At 42.3% G+C, this 21,812-nt stretch overlaps 3 protein-coding genes across 3 annotated transcripts; all 3 read left to right on the top strand.

The window, feature by feature from the left end:
* Positions 1-1,892: 1,892 nt before the first annotated feature.
* LOC310820240 (dual specificity protein phosphatase 10) lies at positions 1,893-4,782 on the top strand (the record flags this gene model as incomplete). Its single annotated transcript, XM_083691824.1, has 3 exons — positions 1,893-2,880; positions 3,843-4,148; positions 4,517-4,782. 3 exons carry the CDS (start codon positions 1,893-1,895, stop codon positions 4,780-4,782), a joined length of 1,560 nt encoding a protein of 519 aa, XP_083547950.1.
* Positions 4,783-11,452: 6,670 nt separating this feature from the next.
* On the top strand, positions 11,453-13,410 carry LOC310801493 (N-acetyllactosaminide beta-1,3-N-acetylglucosaminyltransferase 2). The gene has a single exon (XM_083665543.1). The coding sequence runs from the start codon at positions 11,954-11,956 to the stop codon at positions 13,298-13,300; it is 1,347 nt and encodes a 448-aa protein (XP_083521669.1). The 5' UTR covers positions 11,453-11,953; the 3' UTR covers positions 13,301-13,410.
* A 1,339-nt stretch (positions 13,411-14,749) lies between these two features.
* sart1 (spliceosome associated factor 1, recruiter of U4/U6.U5 tri-snRNP) lies at positions 14,750-20,921 on the top strand. Its single transcript, XM_083685483.1, has 20 exons — positions 14,750-15,242; positions 15,421-15,475; positions 15,573-15,628; positions 15,754-15,880; positions 15,982-16,084; positions 16,198-16,275; positions 16,476-16,575; positions 16,725-16,867; positions 16,992-17,198; positions 17,324-17,433; positions 17,521-17,654; positions 17,887-18,011; positions 18,305-18,475; positions 18,746-18,856; positions 18,988-19,075; positions 19,244-19,334; positions 19,558-19,693; positions 20,012-20,101; positions 20,379-20,500; positions 20,719-20,921. The coding sequence occupies exons 1-20, from the start codon at positions 14,978-14,980 to the stop codon at positions 20,735-20,737; spliced, it is 2,331 nt and encodes a 776-aa protein (XP_083541609.1). The 5' UTR covers positions 14,750-14,977; the 3' UTR covers positions 20,738-20,921.
* Positions 20,922-21,812: the final 891 nt, after the last annotated feature.

Below are 21,812 nucleotides of genomic sequence, written 5' to 3'. Positions count from 1 at the left end.
TGAATTTGGCAACATTTTACATTACATACAGCTTATTACAGGGTCCCTATTAGGGAATAACGTATACAGTACAGTTATCTTGTACAAAGTATTTCTGCACAGGCATGTTTATTGGTATTTTACAATATTTAGTTTTCTCAGAAAATGTCAAAAAGTGAGAGCAAAAGTGGGAAGTGCTTATAACTTTCTAAACTGTACTTCATAAACTACCAGGTAATAACATAGTTTATTCACTGGATGTTGCTTTGTTATTGGGCAAATGTAATGTAAGGTGTGTGTAGTCAAAATTGAATTTTTCAATAATGTGTAGAATCTTTTTCAATTTAATCAATTCAGGAAGTGTTTTGAAACTCCAATTAAATTCCAAATTCCCCCAAATTCCTGTAAATTTACAGAAGAATGTAAAGAACACACACAGTTCAGTTGCTGACTATTCGAGCATATAGTATACCCAGATACTCTATATTGAAAAGTCCTAGAAAATGAATGCCTTTTTTTAATTAGCGGATTGAAATTCAGTTCACTTCCAGAATTGATGGAATTTAAACGGAATTTGCCCCAACCCTGGTGTCTACAGTATACCAACAATAATTGTAAAAGTGTATAAATGCAGTGTCAGTAATTTTATATTGTTTCTGAATACACTTTTTAAAATTTCTCTCTGTCTCTTTTTTTCTCTCTCTTTCTTGAACTCATACAGCATTGCGTAGACCCAGATGCCGCCACTCCCTCTTGACGAGCGCATAGTGGTTATTCAGCGCCCTAAAAACTTACCCTTACGTGCAGCCTCCCCAAAGACCACCCCACATCTCCCCTCCCAAATAACAGCCTCCAAGAACGGACCTCTTTCCCGCCTTCTTCACCCCAACCCTCCTCAGTCCCGCCCCTATCCACCCTCCTCTACCTCACTGTCTCTGGAATGCAAGCTCCGATCACCCCGTCTGCAGAAAGCTCAGGGCGACAGGGCCGTCGTCACAGAGAGTGTCAGCCACATCCCTAGCCACTGTCACAGCAACGGGACAGTGACCCTTGGGCCTAGGCCACATACACACACCCATACCATTGACATAAAGGTATCTGTGGACAAAGGTGTAAAAGGAGCAGGTCATAGTAACTCATTAGGGCGCAGTTGGAGTTTGAAGGGGAGAAGAGGGAAAAGGGTCTCTTTACGCTTGGATCAAGGACAGGAGGAGAGGCAAGCAGGGGGAACATCAGGGAAGACAGGTGGAGCAGTGCAACAACTCCATAACCACCCACAGAACAGCTTGCGAGGCACTCACCATCAGAATCAGCTGGCAGTCTCCCCAGGAGGGGTTCTAGAATTTGTTCCAGCACAGAGACAGCAGTCCAAGTCCAGAAGAGAGAAGAAGCAGGACGTGTCCTCCAAAGCGTGCTCTGCCACTGCCAGCCCCCCATCCAGAGGTGACTGGGAAGTTCCCCCGGTGTGTAACAAAGAGAATTCCAAACTGGGACCTGGCCACCAAACCCCCAATCCCCACAGCCTGCCCCGCCACCACAACTCTGTCCCTGTTCCCCATGCCTCCGTCCTAAACTCCCACTTCTCTGCATCCCCTCCCCCCCACCCCACCTGTCCCCAAACCTCATTCCAGCATTTCAACCAGCCCCGTCAATCCCGGGGCAGGGACCATCGCCCTCAGATCCTTCACGGCCTGCCCCTCTCTCCTTGCTCCTCCCGTGGTGGTGGTTTCCCCAGTCCTGACCATACCTGCACCATAGACTTCTCCCACCCCTTTAACTGTGGCTGCTGGAAACTGGTACACTGCAGGGGGGGCAGGGGGCATTCTACTGGCTGCCAAGGGGGTGGTGGAAGTCCGTCTTCCTCTTTTTCCTGCGCCCACAGAATTGGAGGGGTGAACAGAGGGGGAGGAACGATGGGTTTGAGAACTCTGGGGGGATGTCTGTCCACAGCCTCCACCACCAACACCTCCTCCTCCAACAGCACTGCGTCAGACTGCCGGACGGGCCTGCTCAGACCCCTGCGCTGTGCCAACTGCTCCGGTGAGACTGGCAGCTTTGAGAGTCCTGCTGCCTTCCGCAAAAAACTTGTCGGGGGATGCCTGCCCTGTGCCCCACTATCCTCCTCAGCCCCTCTCCGAGCCCTACAGAGCTGTGTGACTGGCTGCAACCCCAAAGCCAGTCAGACCGGCAGCTCCACCTGCAGCTACTGCAGTAGTGACCCCATAGTGGTGACCTTCAACCCCCGCCGGGGCAAGCCTCCAGGGATGGGCAGGGGCCTGGGCAGCGCACACCCCATGGGAGTATTCCCAGCTGATGATGATGATTACAGCGTGCGCACAATCTGGCCTGAAGAGCTGGCAAAGAAGATGACCCGCTCTAAAACCCAACAGAACCACCAGAGCTGTGCCGGGATGGGGATGGGGATGGGAGTGGGGAAAACATGTGTGGGCCAGAACCAGAACAGTAGCAACGGAACCAGCCCTGTCATCCTGGACTGTCGGAACCTCCTGGAGTTCACACGGTCTCAGTTAACAGACCACGCTGGTCGACGCCGGCTTCAGCAAGGCAAGATGGCCGTCCTGGATTTTATTGGGTCTGGGTCTGGGCGAGACCCGGGCCGGGACTCCCTGAAAAGACTCTGGAACAAAAGCGGGGAGACAGGGATTGGGGACGGCATCGGGCAGGATGACGATATGACATACCCTCGCTCCCCTTCCCCTGGCTCCCCCTCTCCCCACTCCCCTCCTTCCTTCTCACCTCCTCCATCAGCCCCTGGCACTCTCATCAAACCTAAACCCAGACAGAGAGACAGGGAGGGAGGCCATTCCCTCCCGTCCGCCCAGTCACTCCACCTGGTCCTAAACTCACTCAACAGAGAGCAGGATGAGGAGAAAGGGAGAGGTAAGGAAGTCATACTTTTATACTTTGAAGTCATTTATTCACTCTCAATCTGTACTCCGACTGTTTGGTAGGATTCCACATTTTCTATGAGACAGTTTCGGACACTTAAATAGTTGCAGTGCAAAATCCCCAACTGAGAGACTAGTTTTAATTCCTGACTGCTGCAATTACCATTGTTCAAGTAAATAGTTTTCCCTCCATTACTGTCTCTTTCCCTGCTTCCCTAACCTTTCTTTTTAATTCCCTGCCTTTTCTTCCCTATCTCTCTTTATATGTTATTATAACATTTTGGTTATTTAAAAGAAGAAGCCGGGGATAATGACTGTTAATTATAGCTTGGGCTCCGGGGGATAAAAAGTCCAAGAGTAGAGAAATTGAGGGAGGGTGATTGGAACGCAAAGAGAGCTGAGATTAGAATAAGTGAATTCATTTGTGTGTATTTTTTCTCTGAAAATGGGGTCGCTGACACTGAACCCTGTCAGAGGGAGATTACCCTGCTCTCATTTTAATGACAAAGCCTTCAAAAAGCTAGGATGTATGTCTATTACGCAACTCCAGCATCTCCTCACACCACATAACGTAACTGCAGGATGTGTTAATGACAGTGTAGTATTAATATAAGGAGAGAGTGTAGATATTGTACGTTTTAGGTCTCTCATGTCCAAATTGCAGTTCCTGCTTATTTGTTTGCTCTGCAGGTAAAGTAAAAGGCAATGGTCCATACTCCTCCTCACATCAACCATAAATGATGTGTATATATACACTTGACTGGTCTCTTTCTTTCAGACCCTCTTATCTCCTCATGTCTCTCTCTCTCTCTCTCTCTCTCCAACCCTCAATTCTGTCTCTTTCTGTTATACCTCAGCATCAGGGACGATAGATGGCAGTGATCCAAATAGAATATAATAATGTTTTTCAACAACAGTCTCTCTATGTTGTGTCGTCTTCCTGTCTTGTCCCAGGGCACCTCTCTCTGCCGCTCTCCTCCTCACTCCCGGCCTCCCTGTCAGACGAGAGTGCTATGACCCCAGATGTGGAGAACGCAGTGGTCAGCCCCATCCTGCCCTTCCTGTTCCTGGGAAATGAGAGGGATGCCCAGGACCTGGACCTGCTGCTGCGCCTCAACATTGGTTATGTGGTCAATGTCACCACACACCTGCCCCTCTACCACCTTGGCTCTGGTCTAATACGCTACAAAAGGCTGCCTGCTACTGACAATAGCAAGCAGAATCTGCGCCAATACTTTGAGGAGGTGTTTGAGTTCATTGGTGAGAGGCCACTGTTGCAAAATGGGCTTAAAGCTGGTGTGCGTGTGTGTGTGTGTGTGTGTGTGTGTGTGTGTGTGTGTGTCAAGTCTATGAAGTCTATTTTTAACTACCTACTAGTTTTTTTATATCTACCTCAATCTTACTGCACCTTTTCTCTCCTCCTCTCATTCCCATTCCTGTTTATGAACAGAGAATTTGTTAAATGAGTCATAATTCAACAGTGAGATAAGGAAAGGATCATGATGTCTTTCTCCCTCTCCCAACTGATAGTGTGTGACTAGAAAGACAGTTAGGCACCTATAAATTGATCTAAAGAATAGATTTAGGGTAAGATAAGCTGTGTAGATTAATTATTTTCTCATCCACAGAGGAGGCACACCAGAGTGGGCGCGGAGTGTTGATTCACTGTCAAGCAGGTGTGTCCCGCTCAGCAACCATTGTCATCGCCTACCTGATGAAGCACACCCTCATGACCATGACCGACGCCTACAAGTACGTGCGAGGTCGCCGTCCTGTGGTGTCTCCCAATCTCAACTTCATGGGCCAGCTACTGGAGTTTGAGAGGGACCTCAACTCTGGCGTTACTCCTCGCATCCTGACCCCCAAACTCAGTGGTCTGGAGACACAGGTCTGAGAGAGGGAGACAGGGGTGGAGGGACAGAGTGGGAGGAAAGAGGATACCAACATAGGACCAGCCGTTGCTCTGTGTGGAGAAATGTAAAGGTAGATTGATAAAGAGGGGATTTACAAAAAGTGTCAGCATTGTCAAAAAAATAAATGGGCCAATGAGAAGCAAAGATACATAGTACAGTGTTGGTAGATGGAAAATATAAGATACCATGATTGATATAGTGCACTTTCTATTACCATGAATTATGGAAGAAATAATCTTATTGGTTTACTTACTATCCTGACTAAACTTACTATCCACCACAATTTGTATTGATGTGCCAAGTTTTTATATAATGCTAGATATCACAGTTTCCCATCCTGATGCCTTTTCTTCCTTTGATTCTGTGGTTTAGGGTTACAGAAGTTAAAGAAATGTAATGACAGGTCTGACACAAAGCTGTAATTAACAGAATCAATAGGGCATGCAGAGCCAGAATAATTGCCACCATTGTGAGGCCCCACCATGAAAGCTCATCTTTTTCCATGTTGTTTTATTTCTAGCTTTTCACCAGGTCTTCGTTTTGTTGATTTTCTTTTTAATTTTTTGGGAGATGTGCAATAGAGCAGCATTGGGCTGATGGAGAAATTAGACGTGTTGTTATCGTGCCAATTATGAGGAAACCAGAAACCTACAACACTGTGGATTAAACCAGAGCTGATCCCAATGGAGGGAGGGTCAAGAAAAACAAACAATACACAAAAGGCAAAACTTCAGCAGACTGCTATTGAAAGGGACTTAATCATGAGTCTACAAAATGGTTGATAGACAAGGATTGGTTGAAACATATAAAGAGACAAACACTCCTAGTGCTCCCAGATTTTGTTCTTTGTGGGCCCTCCTTGTTTGTGGAATATTTCTCCTGTAAATGTTGACTCTTCTGGGGCCAACACATTGATTTGAGTACAGAATGTCTATATGTCATTCATATTCTATCTATATATGCAGGGATGGAATTTAAGGATGTTGGGCATTGGCCAGCCGGGCTAGTACACTGCAATTTCTACTAGCCTGGGTGACATTCTACAAACCTATTGTCCAAAACATTAAATGGCTAAAGCAAAAATATTATTTTTAATAAGGAGATAAATAATATTTCGATGAGTATCTGATCTGCTACACAGTTTTTATTTCCCATAAATGTACAGCTACATAACTGTGACTACTCAGTTATGACTACTTAGCTGTTCTTTTGCAATTAGAACACACAAATCTCACTGGCCCAAAGGGCTAGTTGGTCACATTTTTCGCTAGCCAGCTTTGAAAAAGACTAGCTTTGGACTAGCGGGCTAGCTTAATTTCCATCCCTGTATATGTGTGCAATTATGTTAAAAACATTACTGAGAACGCAGTCAAAGGAGCTAATACACTTGATTGTTTCTTTTCATTTTTAAACGGAACAACGTTATGAAACTCAGACTCAAAAAATAAGACAGAAGGTCAGAGACACAATCCTTGTCAACTAGGGTTAACTTATTTTTTAAAGCATTATATTGTTTTATGTTGAACCAATACAGTTCAATGATTGCCAAATCAATGACTTAAAAGTCTATAGTCAAACACTTTGGTTGTTTTGTGTCAATATTATACACAGTTAAACTAGCCCAGATGGTAGACTATATCCAGGATTTTGTCTGTCTTGTCTGTCCTTTTATCTACTTCTATCTTTATCTGTCTGTCCTGGCCCTCAGTTAAATATATCTCCTTGGTCTGTTTATTCTCTCAAACTGACTGGTCTCTTTTTTTTTTCCTTCCATGTCTTATTTCATGTCAATTGACTGCATTATTCATTTTAGACATCCCATCCTTTCATCGTTGAAAGTTAATAGTCATAATTACTGAGGTTAGACCATCATGCTCAGGATTAAAAAGGGCGCCATTCTTTTTCACAGACCTCAAATGATGCTCCTCTCACTCTTGTCCTCTATTGCCCTATATTTCTTGTTTCTATCTGCCTCTATAGATTTGTACACTTTCAGTTTCTCTTTTACAGTACTACAATATACTATGCATTGTTATTTTAGAAATATTTATTTGATCCGTAAAAGATGACAAAGCTTTATCATTAAGTTCACTGTGAATCACACTCTTCCTACATATTGTTAAGTTCTCAGCCTTGGTCCTAAGCCCCATCCAACTTGCACTAAATACTGGTGTATAAGTTACAAGTCTCCACTGAGCTCCTATCAGACTAAGCCTTGGTTCCTTTTCAATTGCTTTGAATTGACTGTATGGAAAGAATGAAATCCTTATTGCACAGTTAATTCTGTGATGCCATGCAAATGATGAACTATTACAGGCAAATTCTGACCATTCACTGTAAATAGTTTTCACCATTATTTTACAATCTGTCTACTTAGATTACTATATGTATGTATGCAATTTGTCCTGATTATTAATAATGGTATGACCCTATACAGTTCTGATGGTGTGACACAGCTCTCACCCTGCAATAGTTTCACATTTACTTTACTGCAGCAAGGCATGCAAAAATGTCTAATGCTGCAGCTGTAGATGGTTATGTTGCAGTCATTTTGTCCTCATGCTATACCAGAGGGTTCAGTCTGATGATGGAGCTCTGGGATTGGCCAGACAGAACCGAACCCATGGGGGGGTGTTTCTGCTTTAAAAAAAAAACAACAACAACAACAACAGAACAACAATATGTGTATTAAAACTTGAATTTTTGTGCTTGAGATTGATTATGGCTTACATACAAGTGTTCCAATGGATTAAGGCTCAACCTGAAACATCCTTTGCCATAAGTGTTTTGCTGTAAAAGCATAATTTATCCATGACATTTGTATCTAAAACTGCCAGTTGCCCCTTTTCCAGATTTAATAATGGATTTGGTAGAAAGTACTAGAATCATGAAATCTCAAGACCAAGAATGCCTTTGGTATAAGTTGTGTATAGTTTGTCTTCCAAAGCAATGTAGCATCCATTCATGTTCAATTTGCAGTTGGATAGTTTGATCTCTAAATACATGATTGATTCTGGGAATTTTTCCTGCCTTCTTTGTGACTGTGAAGAAGGCTATATTTTTCTACTTTCATGTCTGTTCATGGTATGTACACATTTGTGTGTATGTGCATCTGTGTGAGTACTTGACTGTGAATCTTTGTTTTGTATGAATGGTGCATCAGTGCCATTATGTTCTTCCCACCATCTCTTCCAGGTATTTTGAAAACAATTAACTCAAGCTGCGCCTTTTCTCTGTATTATTCAGTCATTCAAATCAGACCTCACTAAAGGCGTGTCAACATGCTATACTCCACTGTGACCATCCTGAGTTTCTCCTCCAGCTGAGAGACTCAACCTTACATACTGATGTATCCTACCTACAGTACCAGTCTGGTCAGCTTGATTTTAATCACACCTTTCCAGTGAGGCCTAGTATAATGCTAATGAGCCTTGATGTTGTCAACGTGATGTAGGGTTTGTATGCAAAGCGGGTATCCAAACAATTTCATTGCATATAACTTTTCCTGAAAATACAATTGCATGGTTTACCCAGCCCTCAAGCTGACCTCAAAACCTTCCATTTTAGGAAAAGTGATTAGAATATACATTGTATCAAGGAGGCAGAAAAAAGTAAACAGTGTAGACATCTTGAACTTTCTCTCTATGGTTTCTAACAAGACAATGGGAACAGTCTCAATACAGAACTGCAATGAGTAAAACAAATCTTCCATTTGTGGTTTGCACATGAAAAGAAACTAACAATTCAAACAAAGATATTTTATTATGTATGATTTGTTCAAAACGTGTAAATCTGTGAATCGATTATTTGTGTGAATTTACAACTATCCATGTATGTATTTAAGGCCTGTTTTCTATTGTTGTCTAATTTCCTGTGCCAAATATTGAAATCAAGTATGTTGATAGTGGTCTGATGAAGGAAATGCTGTTGGAATGATGAAAAACTAGACATCCCCTCCATTTACAAGGGGGGGGTAAGGACTGTCCAGATATGACTATCATCAGTACTGTTCTGTAGTCTTATCCCGTTGCCCTGCTTCCTTGGAGAGTAAAAGGTCAGTTCAACTGAACCTATGATGTACATCTGACACCCTGCTGTAACCCTTTCGATTTTCATGAGCAGATGATAATATTTTCATATTGTAGTAATCTGGGTCATCTTCCCTGTATGATGTACAGTTTTATCTTCCTGTAACTTTTATCAGTGATTCTTTATAAGGAGTGCACTGTGACTAATATGATGCTGCTATAATACAGGGGCGTTATTAGAACGTCACATTCGACTGAAAGTGGTGAATATCACCATGGATAACTGATACAAACTGGACTTGCATGTTGAACTGCCGCTTCTGTTGTCCCTAATCAATCCAGATTGCAGTGTGCCAGCTCTGTGCCACGGCGCATGTGGCTGGATGTGTTGATCTATATCAGTAGGACCGTGTGCACATGCTAAAAACTTGCAACAGTTTGGTTTTCATCACAATCATTATTGAGGGTGTAGGGGGAGCATATTTGTGTTTGAGAACATTCTAAAGACCCTTCTTTCCTACACCTTGCTGTGATAAAGAAACTTGCTGTTCAGCAACAATGATAATCAGTGATATGAATACCAACAATATTAATAGTCATGATTACAATACTGTATGTTATGAGTATGTTCTACCCATTGTACTGTACATAAAGGACAAGACTGGATGAGTATAAGGTAGAGCATAATGATTATGTACCCATGATTACACCCCAAAAAATAAGCAGGACAAAAGCAGATGGCTGGAAAAAAATCATCCTCTGTGTTAAAATTCTGGTAAATATGAGAAACCAGAACAGTTCATTGGAATAAACATTTTTGTACAACAAGCTGAGTCAAAATGTTCTTATTTGTTGTATTTGTTGTGACAACAGTTCTAGTATGATTTTTCCTAATGATCTCTGAGTAAGATTGGATACACTCAAAAAGATGCATACACATTGTGTATTTATATGGTGCACAGTCCACAAGTGATTTATGTGTGCTTAAGGATGCCATGAACACCAAAAAAACATATCATTGTACATTAGAGAGTGATATGTACAAAGACTGCTCCCCCATGATTGACAGACCAGGAAGGCCAGTTTGGAAATTATCGACATTGTTACATTGTAGTCAATAGGACTGTCAGATTGCCATTGATTATTTAGATTTTCACCCAACCCAGATAGGCCGTGTTCACAATTACATAATTGTTGGTTCGGGAGGTTGGTTGGTGTGATTAAGTACCCTGGGGGTTGATCAATCAGCAAGCCCACTCTCCATTGCATGTGGTCTGTGTGAGAGGCTGACACAGGTTACTAGAGTTTTTCAGATCAGCAATACTAAACATGTAGCATAGTTAAGGTAGTAGTGTGTGTGTGTGTGTGTGTGTGTGTGTGTGTGTGTGTGTGTGTGTGTGTGTGTGTGTGTGTGTGAAAGAGAGAGAGAGAGAGAGAGGGAGAGGGAGAGAGGGGGGAGTGGTGTGGCTTGAGAGAGGTGAAGCTGGAAGCAATTCATAATCCATATCACAGCAGTCATTTCCCTCTATCCAATAGTGTTTGTTTAGTTTAGCCAGTGGGGCCTGGCTTCAAATGAATGACATTCAGTCAAATCAGATAGTCCAATCAAAAAGGCCTGTGATTAGAAATGATTCAATTTGAAACTGTGTGTAGGCTATACTGAAAACGAGAGAAGTAGGACATCTAATTTTCATACTACAAAGTATTATTACACTGTTATTTGAGGACTTGGGTTGTGTGAGATAGGTTGGGTAACTATCATCCGATGACACACAGGTTCAGTGTCTGTTCACGAGATACTGAAATATGGTATGGGTGTGGTGTGTCTTCCGTCTGGTTGCCATTGATAACCTGCAAATGCGCACCTGCGGAGCTACTACATGCAAATCTGCGGTCTGTAATGCTCCTGCTCATCGAACACAATACAGGCTGAAGCCTACATTTAACATCATTATTTAGATTCGACACTGGAATGCTAGCAAAAAATGCAGTCAACTTTGCTATCCATTTCTTTACCTATGGATAAGGAGGCGCTTGTGTTGGATGGGACTGAACACCTGTGCAATTTGCTTTATTATCGAGATGGGATTGCGCTGCGATAGCTAATTCTCGTGTCGTGTTCTGTAATAAGATATCACTAATGGACTCGACTGGTAAAAAAAACTCATAGTGTAGTACAATTTAACACTTCGGCAGCAGAAAAGCGTAAGATGATTGTGCAAGTGGCCAAAATTATGTGACTGGAGTTGCACTAACGTCTCTTCTATCAGCACCGTCTCTGCCTGAGCCAACCAGTCATTTGTGAGTTATTCCTTCCCAATTTTTTATACCAGAATACTAATATGAAATGATACACACAACTGAGCTTGATACTTAGTTTGCCTAGCCAATATTTGATTGTAGAGTGAATGAAGAGCTGTTGATCTTAAGGTTGGTAAATAAGTAAACACATGATTGTCATGACGATAATAGTCAAGATTCAGGCAATTATTACAATAATTATGATCTAAATATTGTTCAATGTTATGATGTCTATTTTTATTTATTTCTCTCCTTAAACATAAGTTATAAACAAGTACCTTCACAACCACCATATTATAGGCAATTAAACACACTGGGGAAATATTGAGACACAATACAATAATGATAATAATAATTACTATTATTATTATACTATTACTATTATAATAACTGTTACATCATTGAATTAACTTGAAACAATGAGAATCACATGCAAATTGAAAATTCTGGTGTCTAGACATTATTGTATTTAACTTAAATTTAACAGGAAAACTTGAGAATTTGCCCAGATAATGATGAGAATTTCTATTGTAATGTTGTGCCTGAGAGAACATGATGTAAGTATCTTTGGCTGTGTGATGCTCTGAGTCCTTCTTGGCCAGGCACAGTAACAAGCCTCCCTGGAGCATCACCTAGGAGACCATAACTCCTCAGAGAGTTGTTGCCTCTTGTTCTGAATGTGGTTTCATTTATTTTGATCATACATTGCTTTGAGAAATACCTTATGTGAAAATATGCTTTTAATTTAGCTTAATTTAGCTAGCTCCTTATTAAAACTCTATATTTGCCCTGTTCTCTTCTTCACTGCTATGCACAGCAGCCAATGGCCCGATCTCGATGCAACGGAAGGATCTTCTGCCTTTGCCTCCTCCCCTGTGTGATGATGGCTCACCTCTTGATTTATGTAATGGTGTCCATATTCGTCACCATCTCCTATTCCCCTCCCCATCTACCTGTCCACTTTGTTGCCCCAGGGGCCTCTGTCAACTCTGGGGCATTGGCCTCCCATCCACTAGGCCCCTTCTGGAACCTTCGTCTGGAGGAGAGTGCTTTGTGGAACCAGCTACAGCATCTCTGGGACCGTCAGTATAACCCAATATTGCGGGGAAACTCAACTGCAAGTGGAATCACAAGGCTTACCACTCTGCTCACTCAGCCAACAGAGAGAGAGTGCTCTACAGACTGTGGCACAGATCAGTGCTGGGTGCCTCAATTGAATGACTTTAACACCTTGCCAGAGCAGATGAAAGCATTCATTCTGTCCATGCATTGCAGAGAGTACCCCCTCCTCATGAACCAGCCCAGACTATGTGCTGGCAATGAGAGTTATGGTCTGGAGACACCCATGCTCCTAATGGCCATTAAGTCTCAGGTGGGTAGCTTTGAGAACAGGCAGGCCATCCGTGAAACATGGGGGCGTAGTGGCTTGGTGAAGGGTGAACTGGGGGGGAAAGGTTGGTTCGTACGCATTGTCTTTCTTCTGGGAAGACAAGATTCAACAACGGGCCCTCACCCAAACCTTGGGGGCCTCTTAGAGCTGGAGAACCAACAATATGGGGACATCCTGCAGTGGGACTTCAAGGACACTTTCTTCAACCTGACCCTGAAGGATCTGTTATTCTGGCATTGGCTCCAGGACCACTGCCAGCATGCCCACTATGTCTTCAAAGGTGATGATGATGTTTTTGTTCGGACAAGTGCTCTCCTGGACTACCTGCATAAGCAGAGGGAGGAGCAAAACAAGTGGAGAGTAGAGAGAAACAAAACCAAGAGGACAATGGATTTCTTTTTGGGAGATGTAATCCATAATGCCAAGCCAAACCGACAGCCAACCACCAAATACTATATCCCAGAGAGTTTTTTCAAAGGTGTGTACCCACCTTATGCGGGTGGAGGAGGGGTGGTGTATTCTGGTTCACTTGCCTTGCGTCTGAGACAGGTGTCTGAGAGGGTGCGCCTGTTCCCCATCGATGATGTGTATCTGGGCATGTGCCTCCACAGACTTGGAGTGTCCCCCATCCATCACCCTGGCTTTTTGACCTTTGATCTACCAGAAACAGAGAAGGAGAAGCCATGTGCTTACAGTTCTGTGCTGCTTGTTCATAAGCGGAGCCCCAAGGAGATGCTTACGCTATGGAGGCAGCTGCAGACTCCCCCTACACCATGCTGAAGTAGTAAATTAGTGGGATGGGGGACCTGACCATGACAACTATAAAGAACATGTTTACACAAGAGTATAGAGACACAAAGGGTCGGCTCTTATAAGTATCAGCAGGACCTTTTGATGTGAAATCTGTTACAAAGACAAAGACGGAGCATGACAAAATCAGCCTCAAAACCTGTTTTCAGTACAAAGCAGTAGTCAGGCACTGGTGGTGACTGGGACTATAGCCTAAATCCTTGTTATTTGAGTTTACTTTACTTTCTTTGACATTTTTATTAGCCGTTCAAGCCACTTAATATCAAAACACTGTTTCCTATACTCCCAGCTGATACTACATGTTTTAATCTCCCCTTGTACAATTAATTAATTATTAATATATCATAAATAAATGAATCAATAAAGATGTGCAGATTCAAGAATGATGAAACTGTAGTACTTGAAGTTAGGCTAAATTTGTTTGATATCTAAATCATTTCCTGTAGGCCTATTTAACACATGGATAGGATACACAATAATTGATGTGGTAGTGGGAGATAAGGGTTGTAGAAGAGTTATATTTACAGTTTCACCGTACGGTATTTCAGTGCTGGCTCTGTTCAAGTGGCTTATCACTACACATACTACATAGTTTAATTATAAATAATAGATTATTTTATCTTCTATGATGATAGACATGACAATAACATGATCGCAGATTTTGTATGATGAAATGTGATGCATATTGTGAGAACTGTTGAAAAAATATACAATTTGTTTCTTATTAAAAACAAGCATTTTGTTTAGCCTTATTTAAAGTTAGAGTCAGCAATATAACAATGAGGGATTTTACATTACAACATGTGTTTGTCAGCTACATGATGTATAAAGTATGGGACCAATTTTAGGATTGCCTTGCAGGGCCAGGCTAGATTTGACCTCAGCATGACTGTAAAGCTCACAATCTAATCTTCATGTGAACAACAATAGTGTCAACCCCGCACATTAAGTTGATGGATGGGGTTGGAGAAATGTTACCACTTTTAAATCGATTAGATTAGGCCATAATACTTTACAAGTGTGTTAGTGCTCATATAAAATACTCACACACGCATGAAATACAAACCGCTGGTCACCCTCAAATCAGTGACTGATTCAGACCTGGGACACAGGTGAGTGTAATCTCTGGTAAATCAGAAAACCAGGGCAGCGTTCAGAAGCACACAACGTTATGAAATTGAGAGAGAATTGAGAGAGCCATAGCTACATCACTTGAACCGGCGTTCCTATGCAATCATTAACCCGGTACCCACTGTTTGGGGGATCGGTGAAGTCATATTTCTTCACTTCCTATCAGATACCGCCACACTTCCGGCAGCGGGCAAATGTTTTCCACTGGTCTCTTGTTAAGACCACTATCTTTGTTTTCGTCTGACACGTTATTTAACCCCGGAAGTATTTCTTATAGTTGCACACATTCGTCGTCCATTCGCTCTCGAGGTTCGTAGTTGTGCGATTATTATTGTTTTCACGTACGAGAAACCAACACAAACTAAACAAAAACATATGTTTCTGCTTCCCTCTAAATGGGGCTCAATTGACTAGCAATCAAACTTTGTTCCTTCCAATTAGCTGACGTTAGCTAGCTATTGTTGTCGCTGGTTAAAGCTACTAGCTAGCTGATTTGTAGCTACAACAACAAGGCAAATGGGATCATCCAAGAAACACAAGGAGAAGGCCCGTGACAAGGACACCGAAGAGCGCCACCGCGAACACAAAAAACACCGTCACAAAGACCGGGAACGGGATAAGGAACGGGATGGCAACCGAGACAGGGAGAAGAGGAAACGGTCCAGGTCCAAGGAAAGAAGCGCACGGGGCGCCGAGAGGGAGAGTCGCGGCAAAGGCGAGAGGAGTGGGGAGCCGCGTGTAAAGAAGGAGAAAGTGGATGCCGGTTATGAGGAGAGCACAGGTAAATTAATAGCCGAGGCGAAGTCACCCTTACAGGCATTTGTGTTTCTGATATTTGTACCCCTGCTATGAATGAATGGCTAGTGTTTCAGACAAGGGGTTGCTCATCCAAGGAGATGTGAGGTTTACACACATTGTATGTTGTCTGTAACATAATTCATTGTTGTTTCCTCCTGTAGACATTGGACCAAAATCCGCAAGTGGAGATGCCTCTCTTAGCATTGAGGAGACGAAGTGAGTAACAGATATGACATTGAATGATGGAGCATTTCTTAATGATGCAAGAGTGATACTTGACGCATGACTCCCTGGTTTGCTTTTTCTCTGACAGCAAGCTGAGAGCCAAACTTGGTCTGAAGCCCTTGGAATTGAATGAGGGCAAGAAAGGTGAGTCTGACTTGATTATTTTTTTTACTTTAACTAGATGATAATACATGTAATAGTGATATAATGCTTGGGAATGTGTCTTATTGTTCATGGCTATATTGTTTCACCCTTGTCTGCTCATCCAGAGCTCGGCACGAAGGAGGAGCCTCTGGTGGCAGAGACGATCAACCCTGTCTACATCAAACAGCAGAAAGAGATGAGAGAGAAACTGGCCGCCATGAAGGAAAAACGTCTCCTTAATCAGAAACTTGGGTAATTATGGGAAAGCTTTGACCTAACTTTAAGGACAGATCCTCTTTGTTCAATTGCATATCCTCCAAAAATGTACTAATGCTCTTACTGACTGTTTTCAGGAAAGTGAAGACCATAGCAGAGGAAGACTGGCTGGACGACACAGCTGCCTGGGTGGAGAAGAGCCGAAAGCTGTCAAAAGAGAAAGAACTGGCAGAGAAGAGAGTGAGTGGGAAGGGAACAAGAGGGAACCATGGTGGGAGGAGGTTTATTAGATGACGGAAGATGTTTTTGTTTTATTGTGCTTCTGCTTTTAATTAATGTTCTCTCCCGATCAGGCCAAACTTCTGCAGGAGATGGATGAGGAGTTTGGTGTAAGCAGTCTGGTGGAGGAGGAGTTTGGACAGGGCAAGAAGGTACAATCTGTTCGGCTCAGCTCACTAGTGTACAACTCCACAGATTTTGAAGTGCTTGTGTGTATGTGTGATTGCAGGCTACATAAAGCTAGCTTGCAGTTGCAGTAAATTGTGATGTAGCTTCTTTCTTTTTTTTGTCTTGATGCTATGAGTCTACAGTTAGTCTTCTCTGTTTGAATGCTGTTCTGTCTACCCCTAAGGACGCCTACACTTCACGAGACCTAAAGGGTCTCTCTGTACAACACAAAATTGAGTCCTTTCAAGAGGGGCAAACAATCATCCTCACACTGCAAGACAAAGGTGAGAGGAGATTGACACAGGCAGGCAAACAAAAACAGAGAAATGCAATAATAATAATTTAAGATCATGCTCACTCCACATTAATGTCAAACACAAACCGGTCCAGTACATGCCTTCCCTCAAATTACCCCATTGTGTCTCTCTTTCAGGTGTTCTTGAAGAGGAGGAGGATGTTCTTGTAAATGTTAACATGGTGGACAAAGAGAAGGCTGAGAAGAATGTGGAGTTGAAGAAGAAAAAGCCTGAATACAAACCCTACGAGGAGGAGGAGAGTGTTGATGACATGGCTACTGTAAGAAAATATTTCAGTATTTTAAAATGTTGTCCACTTAAGTGAAACACTAACACACTGTCTGGCATATCTCTCAGTGCTTTAATCAACCTCACTGTCTCAACTTTGTGCCTTTCTTCTGCAGTTCAAGCCCCGCATTGTGCTGTCTAAGTATGACGAGGAGATTGATGGGGAGAAGAAGAAGAGTTTCCGTCTGAGCACTGGGGGCTGTGCTGCAGGGGACCGGGAACGTGAACTTCAAGCTATCCGGGAGAGCCTGCGGGACCAGGCCCAGTCTCTGCAGCTGCCTGCCCTCACTATAGCCTCCGAGTACTACACACCCCAGGAGATGGTGAGCACAGGGTCTACAAGCAGGTGGTGCTCTGGAGAGGAGGAAGAGGAGGAGTGTGTGTGGGTGGGGGTTAAATTGTCGTTCTGTGTTGGCATGACCACGTTCTTGTTTTTCTCCTGTTACAGGTGGGTTTTAAGAAGACCAAGCGACGCATCAAGAAGATCAGGAAGAAGGACAAGCAGATGCCTGAGGAGATGCTCTTAGATGATACACGCAACACCGACTTCGGCTCCAGGTTCAGCTCCCATCACCTTATCTGTGTGTATGTGACAGTTTTAGCCATTTTAGTTTCACTCACACTTTCTTTGCATCTCTCCTTCAGGGTTCGGGGTCGGGGCCGCAAGGAATTGGATCAGGAGGGCCAAGAGGGGGCAGGAGAGGGGAGCAGTGCAATGAAAGATGTTCCCCAACAATCTGATGACATCAGAATGGCGGACATGGACATCAGTGATGATGGTGAGGAAGTCATTCATGATGTGTTGGGTTGGATAAATATATTTTTAGGCCATGCTGTTTGTAGGTTTACCGAAGCAGTTCAGAGACATCAAGTGTACACAACAGCCGAACGGCTCACTTTCGGTTTTGGTCCATAACTGTCTGGCAACTTTGTTGGCCATGTTTGCTAGTCTCACTGGCATTACCTACTCGTATTGTTCACCCCTCTCACCCGGTTTTTCTCCTATTTCAGAGGACTTCACCCTTCCTGAGGCGACTCTGATTGAGGAGGACGAGGCAGAGCAGGAGCTGCAGAAGCAGCTGCAGAAACAGAGGAAGCTCAAACAGAAACAGCTGCTCAAAGACACTGAGGAGAAGGTGTGTATACTCTGAGGAGAAGCAGTATTTCCATAGCAACCTCATTACCTCTTTTTACATTGTTCTAACAGCGTGGACTGAGATCCTGTCCTGTGCAATGTTACATATCTTGTATACCTTTACAACTGAAAAAAGTGTTTTGAGTGCAGAAATTCTTAAAACATCAGATATTGGAGTCTTCAGATTTATTGGGTATGATCACTCAAATTAAAAGTTGTGACATGTAATTGCTATTGAGTGTTAAAATTGTTTCCTTTCAACCGTTCTCTCTCCTCTTCTCTCTCGCATGGCAGATGGCACAGCGGGTCAAAGTGCTTGGGGCAGGGAGTAGTGATGATGAAGATGACGACCCTGACCAGAAGAACAACATTGTGTTCAATGCCACCTCTGAGTTTTGCAGAACTCTGGGTGACATCCCCACTTATGGCCTTTCAGGGAACAGAGAGGACCAGGAGGCCATCATGGTGGGTACAAAATGCAGGGCAGGGGACTGAGTTAAAGTCAACAGTTAATTTCAGCACAGACTGGCATGCTGGTACAGAAGATACTCATTCAGAACATTTTACTCAGATAGTTTTTTTTTTTTTCTGTTAACATACTTGCTTTGAAATTAATTGACAGCAAATATATTGTGGTGTGCTCAGTTTCAGCAATTAAAATATCCCTCAATTTCTATGTGTTTTCACTCTGTTTTGAGTCTACTTTTGTGTCCAACTGTATTCTTTGCCAAATAGGATTTCGAGCAGGAAGCGGAAAGAGATGGTGCTGGAGGTTCAGACTCTGAGCTGGATGAGAACGTTGGGTGGAGCATGGTCAACCTGGATGAGGAGCAGAAGCAGCCTGATGTGAGTGTCATCCTGTTTTTCAGCTTTGTTCACCTAGTGGTTAATAACGTTCCATAGCCATGTGGAGAACATTTTCCTGAATTGCAGAGGTTAATTAAGCTGGATGCATTTGACCCTTGCTTCTATCATAGTTCTCCACGGCTTCCACCACCATTCTGGATGAAGAGCCTATCGTCAACTCTGGGTTGGCTGCTGCCTTACATCTGTGCAAGAATAAAGGTAAGATATCACAGTATACAGCTTACTCTTGTTTCTTTCTAAAGGATTTAAAGGGGAAGTTTACACACAATCCATTTTCATGTGTATTTCTGGTCAATCCACAATGTAGTATGGTATTCCAAACACACCTTTTCTTCCACCTTTGCTCATACTCTCTCGCTCCATCAGGTCTCTTGGATACTCAAATGCAGAAGATTGCCCGTGTCCGAGCGCCAAAAGGTGGCCTGGCTGATGACAACTACTGCATTGAGGACAAGATGTGAGTTCCCTGCTCTATGAACCAAAGGCATTTTTCCCAAAGAGCAAATTATTTGCATTTATTAGATTATTTGGCACAGATACAGTCCTGTTGATATGAGGACCACTAATGACCATCCCTTACTTTTCTCTGATATGTGAAGTGTATGTAATAAGAGCCCCCTCATCTAAAAAACAGTTGGTCTCTCCCTTGTTTACCCTCTCTCTTTCTCTCCCAATTCTAGGACCATAGATGACAAGTACAGTCGGAGGGAAGAGTATAGAGGCTTCACTCAGGACTTCAAGGAGAAGGAGAGCTATAAACCTAACGTCAAGATTGAGTATGTGGATGAATCTGGACGGAAGCTCACTCCTAAAGAGGTTTGTTTTTCTTCAACCTTCAGTAAGAAATAGTGACAAGTGTTCACTATAATCAGTTAGTTTAAAGAAGTGTGATTTAAAGAGCCTCTGTAGGTTTCAGAGGATATAGTAAGAGAGGGAATAATTGAGGAAGGGAATATTTGAGCAAATGATCTGATGAAGGTAAACGTTGAATCTCATGCTTTGTCTTGACTTGCTTTGTTTGTATTTGGAGTATTTTTTTTGTATTTTCTTCTGTGTAATATTGTCATGTGTTGGCTGGGAAAATTCAGGTGAATCATGCTCATTGAGCAATTTTCCAATCTCATTCCTTTCTAGGCTTTCCGGCAGCTGTCACATCGATTCCATGGGAAGGGGTCTGGTAAGATGAAGACTGAGAGGAGAATGAAAAAGCTGGAAGAGGAAGCGGTGTGTTCTTCTCATTATTCTGTCACTTTTTTTTTTCTCTCAGCTATAGCCTCACTTGGTAGGTGTGAGATCAGAATACCATGTCTTTGGGTTGCTTACTCTAATTATTAATTTAAAACATCAACTGAATAGTACATTTTCTACTTCCAAATTCAACTTTATGTATTTATTCAGACTAATAAGGTTAGTCTGAGATCTTTCTCAAGATCTAATTCATTTTACTCCTTGGGAATTTGACTGAGTGTTTCTGAATCTCTCTGTTCATAATAATAATCAGCTGCTGAAGAAGATGAGCAGTAGTGATACTCCTCTGGGAACTGTGGCTTTGCTTCAAGAGAAGCAGAAGTCTCAGAAAACACCCTACATCGTTCTGAGTGGTAGTGGGAAGAGCATGAATGCGTGAGTAATTTACAAGCCTCTTCCTTCCTTCATCTTTCATACTCCTAAATTGCATTACTGTAGTGATTGATTAGTCTTTTTTGGCATGATAAAGTCAAGTAAGATGACCCAAGTCACTATGGCATAGTGAGTGGAGTAGATTGACAATTCCAATACGAACTCAACATGTTTCTCCCTTTTAATATGACCTCTAATCTGTGTAATAATTCTTTCTCCAGAAACAACATCACCAAATAAATCTGTTGGAGAGGGGTGCTTTACTTTTGAGGATCTGCGCTGCGTACACACACACATTTTAAAGACATGTTCTAGTAGTTATTGTTGTGTGTAATAAAAGTGGATTTGTTGTTTTTGACCCTAGATGTATGTACACAAAGCTGATCATTGTTAATTACATTAAGTAAAGGATTGACAACTTTCATTCTTTTTTTCCTTTTTTTTGTCACAACTAAGTAATATGTAGGTGGGGTGTCATGGTAACATCATGTTGAAGGGTCACAGAAGGTGCAAATCAGAGCAAAATGTATATGGTAGAAATTTGATAGAAAAGAGGCAAGTTGGATATCATGGAGTTGACTGGTCAAAAAAAGATTACATGTAGAATGTTCTGGGTTCAAGGTCCATTGAGGTATAGGCAGGGACTAATGATAAACATAGAATACTTTTGTTATATTGTGGGGTAAAGATGACTTCAAAATGGGAAGAATAATGTAAAAATAAGTTTGGAAGATAATTCAGACATTGTATCATTATACAATATATAGTTTCTACAAGGAGAAAGACAGCAGTAACAAAGATTTTTCGCATGAAGCAACGGAAGCGGAAAAGACCTGACGGCGCGTAAAGAAAGTGATGTGGTGATGTTGGAATTTGTGAAAGACGCAGCACTGTTCATTGATAGCAAGACTTTTTTGTATTAAACTTTGTAAATTGTACAAACATATATGACAGTTGTCATATATTCAAATTGCATACTAAGTAAGCAATGTTCACGTTAAACACACAATTTAATAAAATAAATTACAATAGAATAAGAAACGTCACAGAGGTTTTATACATTAAATTATATATGTCATTATTGCCATAATCTGTACCGTGAATGACAATAGTGGAACTACGCCCATCTACCTCTGGTGTATGTAAATTAGGATTTCTTCAAAATAACAGCGCCCACCTTAAACATTCATATTTAGGGCACTTGAGCTGTATGGCCACCGTATAAAGTTATCAACATTTTGTATGAGACCGCTCATGTTTGAAACTTGATCGATACTTCATCCATATTCTAGAAGTGTTGCTGAGTAGATTGGTA

Source organism: Argentina silus (assembly GCF_951799395.1).
Source record: "Argentina silus genome assembly, chromosome: 2".
NCBI lineage: Eukaryota > Metazoa > Chordata > Actinopteri > Argentiniformes > Argentinidae > Argentina > Argentina silus.
This window is presented reverse-complemented; position numbering and strand designations above follow the sequence as displayed.